General features: G+C 40.9%; 1 protein-coding gene across 2 annotated transcripts in view; it reads left to right on the top strand.

Moving 5' to 3' along the window:
- Positions 1-1,078: 1,078 nt before the first annotated feature.
- bnc1 (basonuclin zinc finger protein 1) overlaps positions 1,079-22,145 on the top strand; it is a 39,596-nt gene continuing 18,529 nt past the window's right edge. The window contains exons 1-2 of one of the 2 annotated variants that reach the window (XM_018763221.2): positions 1,079-1,296; positions 10,993-11,024. Coding sequence is in view for 1 of the 2 variants with exons in the window: in XM_018763220.2 (XP_018618736.1) it covers positions 1,288-1,296 (9 nt within the window). In the remaining variant the exon portion in view is untranslated. The remainder of the gene's footprint in view (positions 1,297-10,992; positions 11,025-22,145) is intronic. The other variant, XM_018763220.2, reaches the window with a different exon arrangement.

Raw genomic sequence — 22,145 nt, 5'->3', positions numbered from 1 at the left:
AAAAGCTGAATTTTTATGGTAAATGTACACACTTATGTTTGGGGGGGGGGGGGACTGCACACCAACATCAAAACCATGGTGAATCATGGTGGAGGGAGTATAATGCTGTGGGGCTGCTCTGCTGCCCCATGGGCAGGATGGATTGCAACCAGTAAGGGACAAATGAACTCCAAGTTGTTTGAGAAAATTCTACAGAATGTCAGGAAGCATATCTATGATGTAAACCTGAAAAAGAAGTTGGGTTATGCAGTATGGCAATGACTTAAAACACAACAGCAATTCAACAACAGAGCGGCTGAAATAGAAGAAATTGTGTAGGCCTATCTCACAATGGACAGAGTCCTGACCTCAATCCCATTGATTGAAATTCTGTGACATGATCTAAAGGAAGCTCTTCAAGCAAAACCAAATATACATCCAAAAGTTTTGTATGCAGGAATATACCAAAATACCACCCAGTCACTGGGCAGGTCTGATGAGCAGCAACAGAAAGCATTTGGCTGGGGCTGAACAAGGTTTCACTGGTTGTTAAACATAAGCTTCACATACTTTTCCTACCAGTAAACCTTGGTTGTTTGTTCATTAAAGATATGGCAATGTAAAATGTCCTGTGTGTTGTTTGCTAAACAAGACCTGTTTTATTTTTATCACCTAAATTAAGGTGTGATTACATTTTAGAAGCCAGGCATGCAGAAATCGAGATAATTCCAAAGGGTTCACAACCTCTTCTTAAACTAAGTATATGTAGATTTCCATTACTCGAGCCTCGAGGTATCTAACTGATACACTTATTTATGTATAATTCTGCATCTAACATGATAGAATATTAGCTTATTCCGTCCGGAGGAATACTTATGTCTTCAAGTAAAATCGTCCCCCTGTCATTTTTGCAAATCTTCGGCAAATGGGACGCCGTTTTTAAGGCACTAGGAAGAATTGTCCTGTCTGAACAGCGGCAAGTTTGTCCCTTCGGAGAACGAATTACTGACGGGTCTTAATGAAGGCGCAGGTGCAATTCTGCTCCCGCCAACGACCACGCGCCTTTCCCGAGACGCTTCTCTCCGCGCGGTGACAAGTGCTCAGCTCGACGACACACGCGCTGTCATAACCGCGCCATTACTGAAAGCCGAGCAACTTCGATGTTCTGTAATACACCGCGCTCGTGTCTGTTAGTCTAAGTGTAAAGTACGAAAGAACGCTAACTTGACGCTACATTTTTTTTTGAAGCAACGGTATGGAATGTGAAGCGCCCCTTCCGAGAAAAGCGACCCGCTGACAATTTGGAAAATGGCGTCGGTAAGTGACCGAGTTACTTCAGTTGAACGAATGCTGCTTTTTTGTGCGTTCTACTGTCCCCAAGTGCCAAAGCTTAGGATATTTTGAGTGAGTAGTTCTCAACATCCGCGAAGTGTCTAAACACTGGTGTAGAACTGGTATAAATTAGGCGGCCTATATCGTGATTAAGTAAGTTCTTTTGTGCGTGTGCTGAAGCGCGGTGTTCTGAGTAACCCGTCTCACTCAGTCTCAGATTACATAAGCGAGTGTAGTGTTCCGGGACACATAAAATATTAGGTTAGTTAAGTTTTTGAAAAATATAAGAATTACCAAGTCGGACAAAAAAACTCTTTATTTGTATCTTCTCAAACATTCAAATTTTTGTAGCGATCCACGCAGCTCCTTTCACTCAAGATGAAGGATACAGCACAGGCCACATAGGGAAGTCAAGCTCCCCGAGTTGCGACCCGTTCCTGCTCTGTTCTGGCGGTGAATCGGCCTGCTGCCGGTGACGCCGTAACACTGCTTTCACATGAGTCCCGGCACGTCGTGCTGTCCAGCCTTTTCCAATACGACAGAGGTCAAAGTTCAAGTGAAAAGTCGCCAGGGCCGCCAATGGCGACCCACGCTGGGGAGCAGTTTATACAGTTAGTTTTCGCTTTAATCGATTTCTAAGCATCTGTGTGGCAATAAATTATTTTTGTTCAAGATTTTAGCCAGATCTGAAATATGTGCACCAAGAGGAAGTTAAATAATTAAACATAATATAAATTATAACTGTAAAAAGAAGTGGCATCAGTGAGAACAGTAAGACATTACCAGTATATAATATATGGGCCTGACAGGATTGTCTGATGTGTAAATTTTTGATTAATAGAAAAGGGATACTATAAGTGAGCCCAGTGATTTGCCATGTGCAGTTGATTATTGAACCACTTAGAAAATTGGTTACAGTCAATAACTGCTTATTTTTTTGCCACTGGACTATAGTAGGCTAATTCATGTAGTTACGTAGTGTTAACTGACAAATGTTTGTTCTTGAGTTTTCTAGGAACTGGCATTCTTCAAGGCTTTTTTTCTTCATTTTCATTCATTTTTCTTTTTGAGATGAGCCTTAAATTCAATTATTTGCCTGTCATTAACAGGTCCCTAACAGGTGTGTTAGACAATAAAGACAGAGAGATAAATCATTTGAACTGGGCAAGAATTATTTGGAAGATTAACCAGATTATCTTTTTGTTTAACCAGATAATCCCTTTGTTTTTGGAAGATTGCTTCCAGATATTATAAATGGGATATCACAGAAAAGACATTAGAGGTAGTTTGATCGGTATGGCTTATTTTAGCATGCTTGCTAAAGAACTCGCCCATGTGTGGTGTCTGGCTTTTGTACAGAATTTTTCACAGCAGGTAGAAAGTGACAATGTGATGTTTTAAAGCAACTACATTACACACTGATGGCATTTTCTAAATTGCTGGTATTATTCTTAGGTTATGTGTTGCTCAGAATGTTAAACAAAAGTCTTAACTAGTTAAACTTAATGTTTTTTTGCCAGTAAATTTACATATACCTAGGAAATATTTAGTTGTTTAGTAGGTTTGCAGTTTTAATAAGTAATTAATAAGTACATTTCACACAGGTCATTATAGCTTTAAAATTTCTTTTCCACATGATACCCTAATGACAGTACTAAAGACTCGATAAGACAGCTACATGCATTTTTTTAATGGAAATCCACAATTTTTTGTTGTCTGTTAAGATTTTTCAGCAGTCTCAATGTTAGCTGAAGATTTTCGGGGTTTTTTTTTTTTTCTCCCTGAGTATTGTTCTTAAAACTGATGAAAAGAAACCTTAAATGTAATGTTTGAGGGTTATATCTGAGTACTACCAAATTTAGTTTTAGCTGATACACAGTATATAGTTAAAAGCTCACAAGTGCTTTCTCATCAAGATTATAGTTAAAAGGATAGCTGGGAATGCTCACCAGTGTAGATATAGTACAGAGAGAGACTGAAATAGAGATTATTTTAATTCATCAATTGTAACAAGGTGTACAGATATATTGCAGTACTATCAAGAAAATATTTAATAATTTGAAATCTATTCCAGAATAGGTATCTTAGTATTGACCTCATAAAACTGTCAGTGAAGAAGCACATATTTAGCAGTGTCATATCTGAGAACATATTTGCGTTGAAACTTAATTTATTCATTTGTATTTGTTGTGGTTACATTTGTACATCATATCAGCATAATAATACAAATACACTAACCCCTCACATGACAGGATCCCATATAGTGCCAAAAAGAGATAATGGCTTATGGAGATATATACCTTTTTTTTTTTTTTACATTTGACAGGCTTATAAATGCAGTGCAATGCCATCATTGTACTCCTATAAATGTGATCTTGACAAAGACATAACAGGCAGTACAACCACACACACGTTCATGCACTTAACCCCATATAAGTGATTCTTGATTGCACAGCACAACTCCTGTCTGAGGTTATTAGTTCAGTGCAGTCATTCAGCACAACAGCAGCAAAAGTAAACATGGAATAAACACTCTTGGGAACATTTAATGAAATTTCAGAATTCAGTGAATTCGTTTAACTATGTACAGAAACTTAATTATGCTTATTGCAAGACAACACTTTGACAGTTTCTACAATCACAGCCATTGGTTGTCAATCTAATATGACAACTGAAACAGCATATTATAATTATTATTTATTAGTTAATTTAGCTGATGCATTTCTCCAAAGTTACTTATGATATTAATGTACTTAGTTACAGTATTTAACTATTTATACTGAGTAATTTGTATCATGTTACTTCAGGGTTGCAACCTTAAGCAAGGATGTTATAGCCGGAGGTGGAATTAAAACCTTGGTCCTTTCAGTCCTTATAGGAATAAACTATAAACCTTTGACTATTTCTGTGGTCTCATTCTCACGGTTGTGCACCTTCCTATGACCAGGGAAGGTTTTTTTTTTTTTTAAAAAAAAAAAAAATCCACCTGTCTTGGTCACATGCATCATAATCACATAAACAGCTTTAATAACATGAACACCCTTACACTATCTTGGGAATTTTCTTTATATCATAAATACGTGTGTGCCAGATTATCAAAATGTCCATGCAGTGTACAGTGTCTCACACCTTATGCTTGCAGGATACAGTGTGGACCTTGCATGGGACAAGCAGTTATTGATAATAAATGAATGACTGTATAACATTAAAAAACAAACTATAAATAATAAATTTTTTGTAAATATTGTGAAATATGTTGATTTTATTGTCGTGCATAAAAACACCCTTTATTTTTGTTTGTGAATTAATTTCAGGTGGCATTTTTCATTCAGGAACCAATTATTTTTTTCTGGAAGAAATGATATGAATTTGGTTCCCTCACACTGGGATTCACCTAGTGAGGTGATTTCACAGAATAAATTAACTCTGTTTTGTAAGGGATTAATGTATTTACAGTATATCATCTTCAGCATCTTAAATTCTGTGTACATTTGTATGTATTCATACAGTATACACACTGTATCAGTTCATAATGCTATGACAATCTTATTTGAACTTGCATAAACCATTAGGTAATGTGAAATTCTGTCATCTTCCCTCTGCTTCCCCTTTTTGGTGGAAAAACATGTAGCATTGCCAGAGAGTGAGTGAATATTTTAGCATCAACAAAGGCATTAGTGGTGTCAAAGTAGTTAATGCTGCTGGGGTTTTAGAGAGCACATCTGGCAGGGGGCTGTGGGCGTCGCCTGTGGCAGCTCCCTTCCCGTACCAGCCTCTGCAAGGGAGCTGTCGCACGGGTGATTTATAGTTTCCTAATGTCACGGGATAGCAATGTCGAGCTGTGGCATAAACACCAAATGCCTAAAAAGTTTAGAGATTATGATTCAGTGTCTAGGGAGGTTCCTGGTCCTGTTCCACCACACACTTGCACTCCCCTTAGACCTCGGTGCATGATATTCAGAATCTAGCTGTGCCTAGCAGTTACTGACACGAAATCATACGAGTATTTTTTTATTTTTTTAAAGTGACCTGCTACATGCACATGCTTTTTGGCCCTTTCTTCCTATGCATTCTCTTTGTCGTTACACCTAAGCCAAAGATTGTCACGTTGCCCCAAACCTGATATGTTTGGGGGGTTTTTTTTTTTGGCTTGTTTTTTTATTAGTGATTTTTACCTTTTTTCTGGACTTCTTGGGAATTAACTGTGTGAAAACTATAGTGGGCTATCCTGTACGGCCATTTCCCCCTGTATTTTGAGTGGAAGGAATTTCACAGCAAATGATTTTGTAGTAGCGAATTAACGATCAAATGATTTTCATAATAACTGGTCTCTGCTTTAAACACATGGGTACTTGAGTATTCTATTTTGGATGGAAACCAAAGGCTGGGTGTCCTCTTAGGAGCTGCAGCCTGGTGCAGATGAGGCATCTCCCTCAGCATCTGAAACATTAATGCAGCAAGTGGATTACCAATGCCATCACAGACATTGCACTTGAGTATATTGATTTTCCTTCTGCTCTTCCAAAAAAAAAAAAAAAAAAAAAAAGAGAGAGAGTAGTCTCTTAAGACTTAGAGATGCTGCACCACTGTTTTTATTAGGAGACTTCTGCTTGCCTGTGTTTGCGCGTTGAGTTCTGGTTGATTTCTTAGGAGGATTCAAAGGGTTGTGTGCTCCAACCAATACCCCTAGATACTGTTAGAAAAAAGAAATACACAAATGAAGCCCTCCTGACAGTCCTTCAATAGCCTTTATTGCATTCAGTGACAGAAGAACAGAAAACAGTATGTGAAACTGCAGACTTTTCACCTTCATTGAAAGAATGTGCTTAGGATTTCCATTTTTTTGTCGAGGCCAATTTGGGGATTGTAAGGTCTATTTACCTTAAATCTTATCTTGTTTCAAATAAAACCCCCAAATCTTCCATAATGAAATAATAAAACTATATTTGCACAAGAAATACATCATCTTAAAGGTTAACCCAGGTAATTTGTAGAAATTCCATACAGTTCATAAATTAAAATGAATAAAAGAATCTAGTTGAATTTACTGGAAGCCTGTCTGTCCCTCACTTTATGCATTTCTTCCATCATCCAGTAGGTGGATCTGCAAAAAACCAGTAGAGGGAGATGTTTATAAAGTCAGTACGGGGCTCAAGGGAGCGACTGCAGAACTGTAATAGTACAATATTGACCATTTCTGAAAAAGCTTATTTGAATTAATGAATTAACCAAAAACATGTTTTGACAGCACAAGTGCGTTACATATGAAATTCTGTGTTATGAGTTCACACTACAGTGAAACACTAATAATGTATAAAATAACATCATTGGTAGCGGTAGCATTTTAAAAAGATATTCATATGCAAAGATACAGAGATGAACCCAGTCCGTGGTTGGTTTGCTAGTACAGTTCTCTGATATGCTTAAATTCGACTGAAAATTGTTTGAGAGGCTGAGAAAGGTGTTCAGCATTGTAATTACTTCATAAAGTTTTAAGGATTAAAACTTGACCTAAAGAAAAAAGTGTCTGATTTCAGTGTTAATTTTGTGATGATGCAGGACACAGACTACACTGTAAGCAAGTCCTAACAAAAAGGTGTCATTAGGAGGAAAGTCACAGATGCATGGGGAGAACATAGACACTTTACACAGAATGTACAGAAATCGAGCCCATGTCAAATTGCACAGCCCAGGTGCTTGGAGACACAATGTCAGCTTGCTTGGTGAATGTGAATTCATTTGGTTTATAATTGATTGGATTGAAAGGGACGTGGTAGTGCAGCGGGTTTGGCTGGTGCATGCTGTGTGGCAGGTCTGGGGTTCGAGCCCTGCCCTCCCCCCGATCGGCCCTGCGTTGCTGGGTAAGGATCCGGCTTGCCGCGACCCCATTCGGGACAAGCGGTTGTAGATGTTGGTTGGTTGGTTGTTTTAGCAGATTTTTTTTTTTCTGTTTAGGTGTTTAGTTATTTATTTATTTCAAAGGTTGAGTGAATATTTGGACATTCAGTATCATATGTATGTTATGTATGTATGTATGTATGTATGTTTATGAGAGTTTAAGTGTACGGTACATAATAGCAACAAAAGAGTCGAATGGCACCATGCTTGACAGCCATGCAGTATTATAGAGTAATTAATGAAGGGGCTCTGCCATGTTATATTGTGTTATGAAAACTAATATTAAATACTGAAGTAACTGTATTCCTTGGAATGAGATTTTGATGATATTTTACCATGGATGGCTGTCAGTTTAGATGCTCAGAAACATTAAAATTTTTGTAATTGAAACTAAAGGTATTTACATCTTAGAGTTATAAAAATTCATCTTACGGAGAGTGTTTCAAGAATGTGTTACTTTCATAAGGTCTGAGAACACTATTCTTTTTGTTAGTGCAGGATTTTAAAAATAAAAAAAAACTATTGCAACATTAGTTACTAGCTTTAACACCTTTTCATGAAGATTCATTGATTTGTATGCTTCACTCAAAATAATCACTCCACTTGGCAGAAATTTATCAAGACCAGTTTAACATTTTGCACAAATTTTAAATACAAAGAATTTTTTTTTTGTGTGAGATAGTATTGAGTAGTTTGATGAAATGTCATCCTATCATACCTGTGTGCACCTGCATAAGTGTCATGCAAAGTGCTGTAGTTTCAGTAATTTGGGTCAGATAGTATTTGAATATTTACAGTAACAAGGAAAGAATGAGAGCCAGTTACACTGACTGGAGAGTGTATTTGCACTGTTATAAGGGGAAAAAGTCTCCTTTCATCAAATTGAATACCATGCAAGTTCTCAATGTTTTTAAGACTTCTCAGATGGACACAAGGTTTTTAACAGCCTGTAATTGGGGCACAAATATTGAATTCCTTTCTGTACTTTTCTTATGTATACCCAGACAGCACAGATGAACATAAGTGGATATTATCCCATGGAATCATCATCAGTACAATGTCTTCCTGGTATCTTATTGTTTTAACCCTGATTTACATTTTGTCATGTTTATTGAAATATTCTGTGGGCTGTCATAAGTGCACACTAACTTGTTTAAATCTTCAAAAACACATTTTAGGTATAGTATAAACCTGTGCAAAAGGGTATTGCTGAAGGAAGGAAAATTTACCTCACTTGGTCTTAAAATGTTGACATGCAGCATCATCTTTCAGAAAATGCTTAAGTCATCAGCATTCACAAGGGGCTATCTAGTCAAGGTAATGGGGAGAAAGCTGTGTTATTGAAAGGGAACAGTATTACTTTATTATTTTGTGATCTCTTAGTTTGTGTTTTCTGCCCCATGTATGAACGTGTAGATTTTTTTTGGACGGGTCCTTATGAGTACGAATTGGGTTCTCATTGGACTGAAACTTGTAATGTTTCTGTGGCAGCTGACATTTTTTTTTCTAATGCCTTCAGTGCTTACGTTTACCTGTAGGCTTGCAGAGGTCTTTTGGCGAACATAGCAAGTTAATAGATTGGACAGCACCCATTGATGAGGTTATGAGAATTGAGAGTGTTAAGGAATGAATGAGTATAGGAATGATTTCCACCTCCCTTTCTCCACAAGCACAAGTGTAATAAATGCTATGTAAAACCATGTGCTCCTGATGAGAGGAGTGCCACGGAGAGATAAAGGGTAGAACCATATTGATGATGTGCTGGGGGCTGGATTATAACCCGCCTGGCTCCCATCAGAGGGAAGGCAGGGCTGATTGCAGGCCAGAGCAGTGCTGCTCATGCCAGTGGCAGGTAGCATAAAACTGATAAGGGAAATGCACCTATTGTTTAAATAAACTTGTCTCTGTGTAGCTCTCTCCCACATTTATTACATAAAAAAAAAAAAAATCAGACACTACGGTAATCTATATGTTTAAATGCTTGTTACCAAGGGCCTCCCAACAGACAAACTGAGGCTTCAGTTTTTTCAGTACTTTCAGTATGTCTGTGGTTCATACTGTATTCTAGGTCTTTCGTGGAGTTTTTGACAAAATTATTCCTCCTTTGAATTGTAAAATTCACTTATTTTCACAATTAATCATAAATAAATGTATTTGTCTAGATACATTTGATTATTTTGTGCATTACATTACCACTGTTTATTTTTTCATGATGTATTGCCAACTAGTACTATTCAGTTTTACATCATGTGTTCTCAGGAGAACCCAGGTTCAACTGTTTTACCTTCAAGGACCGCAGCATTTGAAGGTGTAGTTAGAACAGATTTTACTACTGGATGCTTCCTGATTTCAACCCTCACCACTTACCCAGGCTTTGGACTGACATTGACTAACCAGTAACTGGGGCTGTGGGCAGTTTAGTGTCACCAATTCATGATATACTGAAATTAGAGAAATCAATAGATTTTGTTCTGTATTCCTTTAATTGTCAGCCACCCACCAGCTCTGTGGTGCTCATGAGTATACTGATCATTTATGGCTTTTCCAGACACTGTTACTTAGAAACAGAAGGACCAGGCTGGAGAGTGACAAATCCAGCAAGGCACTGAATTCCCTGAGCCGAGAGGAGATGAAAAAGTAGATAGACAACAGAACAGAGCATGTTTTATTTTTAAGTCACAGATTCCCCCTCCAACTTGAAGGCAGCTTCTGAGGAAAAAAGCAACATTGAGAAAGGAGTAAGAATTGCAAGCAAAGAATCTGATCTGGTTTGTGTGCCTCTACACACTCTGGCCAGAGAATGGAGAAAAGCAGATCCTGAGAATTTGGCACTGCTGCAGTGGCATGTTCCAGAAGTGTGGGGCACGGTGGGGGGATTCGACATGAACCTATCTGCACAAGTCAGTATTCTTTTTCAGCCTGACAGAATTTGAGAGGTTTAGGCAATCTACTTAATCTAATGGGCCCAGAATACTCGTTTAAATGTATTCCTACTTGATGCCTAAAATTTCAGTGTTAAAAGCTGATATTTATTGTGACAGTTTCTTTAGTCTCTTAGTTATCACTCAAAGACAATGTCAAAACATGAGGTTTATGGCTGTGTTTTGCTCTGTAGATATTCATTTTATGGAATAGAAATGAATTGCTGGATTTCATGAAACAGAAGTCACTGCACTATTAAAAGCACAGAATATGAAAAACTGCAAAGGGTCTAAAGTTGTTAGTACCTGTTTCGAGAGGTAAGGTTAATAAAAGAAAATCGAGTTGTACCACTGTGACGAACACCAGCGACATACACAGTCATTTGAATGATAAGGTCATAAATGATTTGTAAAACTAGAACTGTAGCTACACACTAACTCGTTAGACTTGAGGCCAAAACACAGAAAAGCATTAATGAGTATTATATACTGAATCTCATCCAAAAATCATTTGGCAAACACTGACAAAACACAGGAATAACCAGCCCCTTTTTGACCCAGTGTAAAAGAGTCTAAAGAACAGATTCCTTGCATGTGTGCACAGAAAGGGTTAAATTCCTGTGAAGGAGGCTGTCCTTTTGTTTCCATAGGCGCAGGCACTGGCAGACACTGAAGCCAAAGCCACATTCACTCGATGAGTTCCATTGCTGATTGATGTAACTCTGGCTTTTGTGGCCCTTTGGCATAGGTGGAACAGGTGTGACTCTGCCACAGAACAGAGCTCAGGCAAGCTGTATCACAGCACAATGAGGTCATTGTGGAACATCAACATTCTTGCAAAAAATATCTACTTTTTTTACAGGCAGAGGTAGCCATCTGTGAGCTGGGGTCCAGGTGAGGAAGATTTCTTATCGTGTAAATAGATGAACACACACCAATTACACATAGGTCTGTGGCAGTTTACTTGAAAGTATCAAAAATGGACTGATAATTCATTAAAATGTTTTTTCCAGTTACTGAATTAGAATTTTTCACTGATCCTCACACTGAAAATCATTTCTGAAACCTGGTGATTTTAATCACTTCTGTTCCTGGTCTCAAACATCTTTCATTGCCCCCTCTCGGGTTAAATATCCTGTAGTTCAACAGACAGATGGGAATTGTAAGCCTAAAACCAAGAGCACAATTTGTGGTCATCCTTTCACATCTTTTTGTTTTGTTTAATCTACAGGCACTCTAGGAGATCGCATGTCTTATGCTCAGCAGTTTACAATAAAATCAAAGTTTTTTTTTTTTTTTTTTTAAATTTAAATCTAGGTGTTACTGCCACTTTGTTCACAGTGGCCCTAGTATTACCTGAACGCATTTCCTGCCCATTTCTGTCCCAAAAAAACAGAAAGCCATCTATTTATTTTAATCTTTCCTGCTCTGCCCAAGACGGCGTCTAACAGTGGATTTGGGAGTGTGGAAAGTGACGGTGATGTGTATTTTGTTTGTGGGGGCTGGATGTCTGGATGAGGTCCCTTAGCTGTTTTATGGTTTAACCAGCCTTGACTTGCGCTGCGGTGACACGCATCTGCTGACTCGGAGGATCAGTGTGTGTTAAGCTTCAGGCTGACTGGTGGGCCATGCTTGAAAGACTTTTGGCATGTGCTGGTGCCTGCATTTTTCACCCTTGACTGAAAGCATATGCTTCACACAATTGAGACAGTGTTAGTGTGTGGGTCCCAGGCAGCTTCCTACACATCTGGCAGCGCTTTGCCCTCCTTCCAGGTGAACCCTCTCCCCTGGGAGGGTGGCTCGCAGCACTGTGGCATCTGCAGAGTGGCAGGAAGTGTCTGAATCTGTCTGTGAGTGATTTCTATCTCCACATGCTTTTCTAGTTCCATTGCAGCCCCCCTGCTCCCACCACCAGCAGTCCTCTAGCCCAACCCCTTTGCTTTGCTCCTGGTGATGTGAGTAAATCAGCCGTGAATGAAGGGGTGGCTGATTGATTTAAAAAAAAAAAAAAAATCATCTGTGACCCTTAGATGGGAATGTCATGGGCAAGCTGGGTAATTAGGTCCCACTGCAGAGGTTTAAACCCAGTGTGTGTTATGTGCCATACCTTGTATCAAGCTGATTGTTTGTGACACAAACAGATGTGTGTTACCTCAATATGTCAGAAGTAAAATGGCTCTCCTTATGGAGTTTCCCTATTTTTGTCATTAAAAATTAAAACAAGATAAAGCAAACATCTTGTCATGATAGGTTTTACAAATCCCTGCAGGATCCCTTTGTACTTGCTTTTGAGATTAACCTGCTTTGGAAATTATTTTTTTGAAAAGTGTGTTAGGTAGAGTGACATTATGTATTTATTTGTTTGAATGAATGTAATAGTATTGTTTTGATGTTTTAAAAAGATTGTGTGCTAGATGGATCACACAAATGCCTAGGTCTTCAATTCTTCTCTAATTTTCAGTGTTGAGGCAGTAGATTATCTGAATAAATTTTTTTTCTTTCTTTTTTTTTTTTTTGCTTTGTAAGCAAGGTTTTATGTTTTCATCATATGACAGTGTTGAAGCCAGAAGATGTTCAACTTTTATGGCACATTCACCCTTGAATACCACTTGATTTCTCATTTTCATGTAAGACACAAATAAATACAAGTCACCCAAGCAGCTGAATCTTGTTTTGTGTCAGAAATAAATGTCATACTTGGTTTTGTTTAAAAATTGAACAGCTACCCTGTACAGCTCGTGATGGGTCGCCTGGTAGCCTAATGAAAGCAGAACTTTGACTCGAAGCGAGTCTGAGAGAAACTGTACAGTTGTTTTGCCTGGAGAGGGTATGTGACTGGCAAGGCGTGATGTTTGTCTCTCTGCCATGGTGCAGATCTCTGTGCCCCACCCCCACCAACCCCTCTGAGATTTAAGGAGCCTCCTGTCCTGAACCCCAGTTTTCTGCCTCTGAGTAGCAGAGCTTTACCACTGAGTTGAAACAACCTCTGGCAGATCCAGTCATGTATTGCTTGTGGCTCAACTGTATCATTGACCAAAAGAAGAAAATCTAATTGCAATCTCCTTGCAAGTTGTCTTTATCTAGTTTTTTGTTGGAAAACATGTTATGTTTGCATTTCCAGCTTAAAACTGTTGACGGTGTGGAAGCATAACTGGCCTGTATTTATGCTTCTTTAAATATGTTTGTGCTTGCTAAGATCAGGGTCATAGTAACATGGCATGAGGTGTGAGATTTAGCAATTCCTGTGAAGGAAACATGTTCTCTGTCTAATCACTGATCAGAGCTGTAAATGAGCTGTGCAGTATTATTTCCACAATCCTCACATGCTTGCAGAGGCTCACACTGGTGTCACTGAGCCCAGTGTGCTCTGTCCTGCCTGAACCAGTCCCCTTGTGCATGTCAAGGAACCACACCTCCTGCTGACAGGCTTGCATGACGATGACTTGCCCCAACACAGGCCAGCCACTTAAGTATAGTGTCACTCTCAGCTAGGAGGGCTCTGTTTGTTGGGGGGGCTTTGTTTGCAGATCTGAAGATACTGTCGTTTATGCTCGTCTTTGCAACATACTTTAATGTAGGTGCTTCTTTTAATTTTCTTTTCTTATTTTAACCTGATACGTGTAAGACCTAGTAACTTATAAGCCAAAACATTTATGAGAGTTGTTACATTGTGGGGGGCAGAGAGAGAGTTAAAGTGGTCTTGAGTTGTAAGCCATTTTTCCTAAATCAAAAAAGGAAAAGTGGTGTGCCTTTTCATTTGGATTGATAGATTGGGCTGGAGGGTGACTGGTGGAAGCTTAGTAGTAGAAAAACAAGCAACCCCAGGAACACCAGCTTAGGAGAGGCAGGCCAGAACATTTATTTTTCTCTTTCTTAATGAAACCTAAACAATACAAAGGCACGGACCCATGAAAACAATCCTCAGATGTTCGCTTCTTCTCTGTCATTGCCTCACTTATTCCCCACAGAAAAGTTGTGCTCTCACAGCACCCAGTTCTGACACCAGTCATTGGCAGGTCAGGTTATGTCGGTGCAGTACCTGCTGCTGAAGAGTACTGTCAGTACAGCTCATTGTCCAGTTCTCCATTCCCATTGTCTCCATTGAATGGTCAACAGCATGTTGCTACTGATCTCTTGGAGCTTACCATTCATTGTAATAGAATTAAGAAAAGCTCTCTTGTGTATCTTGTTTCTCGTGATGTGAAGAATCAGGGTATTTTCATTATGATGAAGGAGCAATAGCAGGTTTATGATATAAGAAGAGTTGTGAAATATCAGCTGCAGAGGTCTGAGATTACTAACGGAAATCAGTGTGGATCTCTTTCACAACTAAAAATCCTGTGTCGGAAATTTGAAGTCCCATGGATACTGCTTTTTAAAGGAAAACAAAGCAAAAAAATTAATTTATGGTTGTCAGGCACTTAGAGACATTGCTGTGCAGGTCTTCAGGATAGTCTTATCTGATGTCATCACATACAGGTGGAATGGCACATCTTGTGTGATGTGATGACATCAACATTATTTTGGATGGAGAATCCTTTTCAGGAATTAAGTAATTTTCCTGTGTTTCTCTGCAAACATTCTTGCTTCCCAGTCCCTGATATCTTGCCCTTTAGTGCTTTCTGAAGTTCACATTTGTCTAATCAAGGAACAGTTCCTTTTCTATTTGTATTCTAGTTTGGGATTTTGGGCGAATGATGCTGAGCAGTAAGGAAAATGCTTTCCCATCAGTGCTCAGATCAACAGTTGTCCCTCAGTGAATCATTGTCAATAAGTGTTGCAGGGGTAGGTGGTTGAGAAATCTGTTAGACTGGGATAGGAGTGTGCAGAGGTCGATACCCTGCAGGTCAGTGATAGGCCACGCCAACAGCAAAGGATAAAGCAAGTCAGAAAGGCGTACCTCCAGTAGAGCAATTTGCTATACTGAAGCACTCCGCTATTTAGGTTCACTGTTATGCGCATAAGGGGGTGCGGTGGCGCAGTGGGTTGGACCACAGTCCTGCTCTCCAGTGGGTCTGGGGTTCGAATCCCGCTTGGGGTGCCTTGCGGCGGACTGGCGTCCCGTCCTGGGTGTGTCCCCTCCCCCTCCGGCCTTACGCCCTGTGTTGCCGGGTAGGCTCCGGTTCCCCGTGACCCCGTATGGGACAAGCGATTCTGAAAGTGTGTGTGTGTGTGTGTGTGTGTGTGTGTGTGTGTGTGTGTGTGTGTGTGTGTGTGTGTGTGTGTGTTATGCGCATCACTGTTTCCTACTTGTAGCACAGTGGCACAGCAAGTAGCGCTGCTGTCTCACAGTGCCTGGGTGGTGCAAGAGGACATGGGTTTGATCCCTGCTCAGTCTACGTAGAGTTGGCATGTTCTGTGTCTGTGTGGGTTTCCCTTCCTGGGTGTGTCCCCTCCCCCTCCAACCTTACGCCCTGTGTTGCTGGGTTAGGCTCCGGTTTGCCACGACCTCGCTCAGGACAAGTGGTTTCAGCCTGTGTGTGTGTGTGTGTGTGAGAATGAATAAATGAATGAATGAATGAGTGAGCAGTGGAACTTGGGTCTTACTAGAATACTGAATCCCTTCTTGGCTCTTTACTGGAGGTGACATACTGAAAGATGAGTCTCACCTGCTGAAATGGAATTCAGTGTCATTCTGGTGCGTCCATATCTGCAGAGCTGCTGATGTACACATTACCTGCATTCCTTTTACAAGAAAAATTGCTATCACTTATACTGTAGATGTAACTAAATTATGTGTTTGACTGCTAACTTTTATAAATCTCCCTCCTCCACTAGACACTCACTCTCCCAATTTACCATCTCTTTGCAGTTTATTTCATAATTCTTTCAATTGTCTTAAGAGCTTTGGTAATTTTAATGTGACATCAAGTTTGACCTTTGTTAATATTATGTGTAAGTGAGTTGTTGCTGAATGCAGACAACTTTTCTGAAAAGCGTTTTTCAGTGGAACAGACAGAAGGGGGCTACAGTCCTTTGTCTGTCACAGTCCTTACAGTGGGACATATGGGGGAGTAGAGGGAGTGCAAACTGGGTAGGAGGGTGCTGAAGCAGTGTCTACTGTGCCACGTTGCCTGGCTTTGTCAGCATTCAGGCAGGATGTCAGCTCTGGTAATGATCCCTCCAGAATGCTGAGTGTTGTCCCCTGTTGAAAGATTCCAGAAACTTCTCTACCTTTTCAAGGCTCCTGGGTCACTCGTTTGTCATCATGACCTTTGACCTTTGCCGGCCAGCAGGCTGGGAGGAATGTCAGGGCTGTTTACCTTGGGTGAGACTGATGGTGTCCAGGTGGCTCTTTCTTCAGGAGCTTGTGATCATGCAGCCAGAATTCTCCAAGTCAACCCTTAGTAAAAGAATGTTCAAAAAGTAATAATTGAAATTTTATCGTTCTGTATGAAAACCTGCAGCAAGCAGTGTCCCCTCCTGCTTGACATTTCTTTTGGCCAGTTTTTATTTCATGCTCTCCTTTCAATGATAACAAAGCTATGGAAAATACACTAAATACAAGAAATGTAATGCATTTTGAATCTGGACTTCTGTACTTTAGTTTCTGTACTTCAGCTTCTCATGTCATGCAGTGGCACCTCCTTCTCCACTCTACATCTGTGCAGGAACGTGTTTATTGCTTTTAGTCTCCCTGCCCCTTGGCTACGAGGAAGGGGGAGTAATCGCTGCCTAGGGACAGGGCAGGATCCCTGTGTGAAACTGCTCTGCGACACACTGACCCTACCTCCCCCCAAACAAAGTTCACCTCCAACTAACAGCAGCTCCCCCACAAGCCGAGGTCTCAGAAATTAATCATGTAAAACGGTGCCATCTATCACCCTACCACTGGAGAGCTGTAATGGCTTTCCACAGTTCTCTTTAGGTGGAACTTCTAGAAAGTTTTCCACCCTTTCCCCCACTACCACCAAACCCTTTGCCATCTAAAGAGGCCATTAAACACTGTTGTAATGCAAACAGTAATTCTAAAGAGACCAAACAGGTGTCAGATGTAAAGGGATGTGTCTCTAATGTACCCATTACATAATGCAAGGGTAGATTATTGTAAAAGCGTCTGTTGTCTAATGCGGACACATCTGATCAATACCAGACTACCAGGATGGAGAGACGACTGAGAAGGGCAGCTTTATTAAACACTCATCTGTCTGTTCTGTTGTGACCAGGTGATAGTTAAGTCCTCCAGCTGAAGGACAAGGGACTTCTCAAGACTATGGCATAATGTGTGAGACCATCTGGGCAAACTGTTTAAGATTTACTTCTGTAACAGCACAAAACGTGATTCTTATATTACTTTGAATAATGGTACTCTTCTCTCAACTGATAAATATACATGTTTAATTATGGACACTGAATAATACTGTCAGCTATCACTTTAGACTCATAGGAAGTACTGTTTTCAAAACCAAAACTCTGTCCAAAACAAAATAATCCATTAAAACATACCTCATCATTTTCATAGTAAGGTCTTCTGGAATAATTGTGAATGGACAGTTTTGAATTTTGGCCATGCATTATTTGTGTGTGTGTGTGTGTGTGTGTGTGTGTGTGCTCTTTGTTGAAATGATGCCACATGTTGTACAGTTTAAGGAGCAATAATTTAAAAAGTGAAATAAGGGCCAAACAAGTGAAATTTCCCCTGGGCCCACAGGGTTAAATGACATGTAACATGCTGAGACAAATGTCTGCAAAAGAAAAATTTATTATTTCTACAACTTTTCAGCAGCAGCTTTGAAACACTGTTGTGTGATGGCAGCAATTATTAAATTGTACACTAACAGTGATAATAAAGTCAAAGCTTTGGAAGTCTCAAATATGATTTTATTCTTAAATATGTAATGTGTTTTCCTGCAGGTATCACTTATACTGGACATGTTAAGAACTCTTAGCATTTCTTTGCCAGGACATGTAAAGCGGATATTGAGGTAGTTTTTATAAGTGTTCTAATGTTACCTAAAATGCTGTCTACTGTTTTCATGTGTGACTGTTGTTATGGCAACCCATAAGATGAAAAATGTACGGTTGCAGATGAGCCATTAAGTTTTCAAATACATTTATCTCCTCATATCTGGTCCTAATTGGCTCCTGAGGTTGACCAGATATCAAAAAAGCAAATAAAGAAATTACTTAAGTCCATTTTTTATTAAGGGTGGGTGTAGTGGCACGGTGGCACAGCGGTTTCAGCTGGTGCCCGCTGTGTGACAGGTCTGGAGTTTGAGCCCTGCTTGGGGTGCCCTGCGACGACCTGGCATCCCGTCCTGGGTGTGTCCCCTCCCCCTTCGACCTTGCACCCTGTGTTGCCGGGTACGGCTCCGGCTCCCCGCGACCCCGCTCAGGACTAGTGGTTGTTCATGATGGATGGATGAATTCTTTTTCTTAAGGTGGAAAAATTTCCCTGTATTCACTCCAAGCCCATCCCATATTCATGTCAAGATTACCCTAAATAATGCCTAGTACCATAAGGGAAAAAGTTTTGTAACACATTAGTCATCCCTCTCATCCCCACATGGGGTGGTGTGTGTGTCTTCCTCAAGCTCAGGTCCTCTGCCAGAGGCCTTGGAGTTTGAGGGTTCTGCGCAGTATTAGTTGTTCCTAGGACTGGACTCTTCTGGACAGAGACTTCAGATGTTGTTCCCAGAATCTGCTGGAGCTACACTCCCAGTTTGGGGTCACAGCCCCAAGTGCTCCTGGTACCACTGGGACCACTCTTGACTTCACTTTCCACATCCATTCCAATTCTTCCTTCAGGCCTTGATACTTCTCCATCTTTTCATGCTCGTTCTTTCTGATATTGCTGTCAATTGGGATTGCTACATCTGTCACAATTGCCTACTTCTCCTCCTTGTCGACCACCACTATGTCTGGTTGGTCGTAGGGCTGTCACTATCGATTATTTTGGTAATCGAGTAATCGGACAATAATTTTGGCGAGTACTCGAGTAATTGTTTTTTATTCACAATAAAAATAGAATCAAGTGAACAATAACATATCATGCTTTGCATTTCAAAATTGAAAATAAAGCCATGGTTAATTTTTGTAAGGGTTATAATTCCTTGATTTGTGTGATTAGTAACCATCAAACATGCTAACCCAAGCGGGAGTTTATGAGTTAGGAAATCGCGATGAAAAGTAATGTGAACATTTTGAAACATGGATATATTCACGCCTTAACTTCACATTTCATCAGAGTTTATCATCTACATTCCATTAAATTGTGCTCTCTGACGGGTGTTCAAGTGGTGAAACTCTTTATAATGCATATATATCGTACATATATCGTGTTCGGTCTTGTGTTTAAAACGGCGTGCAAATTAAGAGTATTCAGAATAATTCAAGTAAAGCTAGTAGTGAACTTACTATGCTGGCGGAGCATCTGTTACGCCTGGATGTCGCCTTTTCAGGTGCTGTAGCTTTGCAGATGTGCTGTTATTGTATTTAAGTTGGTTTTTGCACAGACTGCGGACAACTATGTTATTCCTTTCTTCTAACGTGAAGTGTTCCCACACTGTTGACATTTTTTGACATTTTTTGCACGGACCCTTGTCTGTGCACCGTCGCCTTTCCGCCATTTTGCCGAGTACTCGACACGGCAAATTGTACTCGAGGATTTTTTAAACCGGGTACTCTGAATTAATCGAGTAATTGTGACAGCCCTAGTTGGTTGGCCAGCAACTGCTTGTCAGTCTGGAACTTGCAGACCCACAGGACCTTAGCTCTGCTGTCTTCCACCACTTTTGGTGCTGACTCCCATTTGGACTTGGAGGCTTCCCATCCCTATTCTGCACAGATGTTCCTGTATGGTATCCCAGCCACTTGGTTATGCCTCTCGATGTATGCAGTGCCAGCTTGCATCTTACACCCTGCTACTATGTGCTGGACTGTTTCAGGGGCATCTTTGCATAGCCTGCACCTTGGGTCCCGTCTGCTATGGTAGACCCCGGCCTTGTTCTTGTGCTGCCATGATCAGAGCCACTGTGCTGTCCTTCAGGCTGACCTTTCCCAGCCACTGGTAGGATTTTTTGATGTCAGCCCCTCCCTCTGTCTGTTGATGGTAGAGCCCGTGGAGGGGCTTGGTCTTCCACAATGTCTCCTCTTCTTCCTCATCAACCTCTGTCTTCTTCTGCCTGAGGTATTCAGCGGTTTGTCCTGGGGGGCGATCTTCCTGATGTACTCTTGGATGCTCCTCGTTTCATCCTGGATAGTGGCTTTGAAACTCACTAACCCTCGGCCCCCCTCTTTTTGCTTATCATACAGTTTCAGGGTGCTGGATTTCGGGTGGAACCCTCCCTCCATCATAAGTTTTTGCGTCTTGACACCTGTGTCATCTATCTCCTCCTGTGGCCATCTTATTATTTCAGCTGGGTATCTGATGACTGGTAGGATGTCCTTGTTATCAAAACCCATAGGCTTCCACGGCTGGTGTCAACTGACTGGGGATTTAATTCTTCTGGATTTGACCGCATCATGTAGGATACTGGTTCCAACGTTTTGCTTCCCCTGTTGGAAGTACCATCAGGGAGCTGCCACATCTTGTAGAGGCTAGATGTGAACTGGAGTGTTCGACGAGGGTGGGTGTATTTATGGGTGGGATCAGGGTCGGAGGTTGTAGCAGGTGGTCCTGATAGGTGGTGCCCCTGCTGTTTTCTCCACTTGCACTGTATCTTTTGTGTTACAGGTTGCCTCATTGAACTGAGCTTCAGTGAGAGGCAATTGGGTCATTGTGGGTCTGACACGAAGACTCGAAATGAGAGGTGTCCAGGTTCTTGATAGTTTGAAGCCCTCCTCCCGATTGAAGTTGTCGGGGTGCTTCTCAGTCTCAATCGCCTCTCTTACTATGCGGCTTCTGTATCTGGGAACAGGTGCAAGCACTGTGGTCTCTTCAAAATGGATCTCATGACCGGTTTGCAGTGAGTGTTCAGCCACTGCTGAGTTGATGTTAGTTTCTTGTCGCTCTTATGTGTTCTTGGAGCTGTGTTGAGATAAGTCGAGCTGTCTGCCCAATGTAGGTTTTTCCACAGCTGCAGGGTATTTGGTAGACTCTGCTAGTCTTCAGTGGCAGGTTATCTTTTACTGTGCTGAGTAGTCTTTTTGTAGTGGAACCAGTAGTGAAGGTGGTCTTGAATTGACCCTCGCCCACTACTCCTCTACAGTTTACCCAAAATACATAAACCAGGGATACCGATGAGACCCCAACCCCACCCATAAATACAGATAAATACACATAAAGATGTGCCAGCTCCCTGATGATGCTTCCAACAGGGGAAACAAAACATTGGAACCAGTATCCTACACGATGCGGTCGAATCCAGAAGAGTTAAATCCTCAGTCAGATGTACATGCTGATGGCTTGGATCTTATTCCTACCATTGAGCTGGCTTCTCAGGACCTGCCTTACTCTTTGGAGATATTTGGTTGTGGCTGAGCTCCTTGCTGCCTCGCCATGGTTCCCATTGACCTGTGGGATACCCAGGTACTTGTAGCTGTCCTGTATGGCTATAATTCTGCCTTCTGGTAACTCCACTCCTTCAGTCCTGATCACCTTCCCTCTTCTTGCTACCATTCAACCACACTTATCCAGTCCAAATGACATCCCAATGTCATCGCTGTATATCCTTGTGAGGTAGATCAGTGAATCGATGTCTTCACTTCTGGCATACAGCTTGATGTCGTCCATGTAGAGGAGGTGGCTTATGGTTACTCCAGTTCTGAACTTATATCCATATTCACTCTTTGCAGTGATCTGACTGAGGAGGTTTAGGCCTATGCAGAACAGCAGTGTGGACAGTGCATCACGTTAGTATATACTGCACTTGATGGTGACTTGTACGATGGCCTTGGAGTTGGATTCTAGTGTTGTTTTCCAGAGCCACATTGAGTTCTTGAGGAAGGCTGTCAGTGTCCTGTTGGCCTTGTATAGTGTCAAGCACTCCAGTATCCATGTGTGGGGCATTGAGTCGTAGATTTTCTTGTAATCAATCCAGGCAGTGCTCAGGTTGGTCTCTCTGGTCTTGTTGG

The sequence above is a fragment of the Scleropages formosus genome, chromosome 11 (genome assembly GCF_900964775.1).
Source record: "Scleropages formosus chromosome 11, fSclFor1.1, whole genome shotgun sequence".
NCBI classification, from domain to species: domain Eukaryota; kingdom Metazoa; phylum Chordata; class Actinopteri; order Osteoglossiformes; family Osteoglossidae; genus Scleropages; species Scleropages formosus.
Note: the sequence above shows the minus strand (reverse complement) of the source record. Positions and strands in the feature narration are given on the sequence as shown.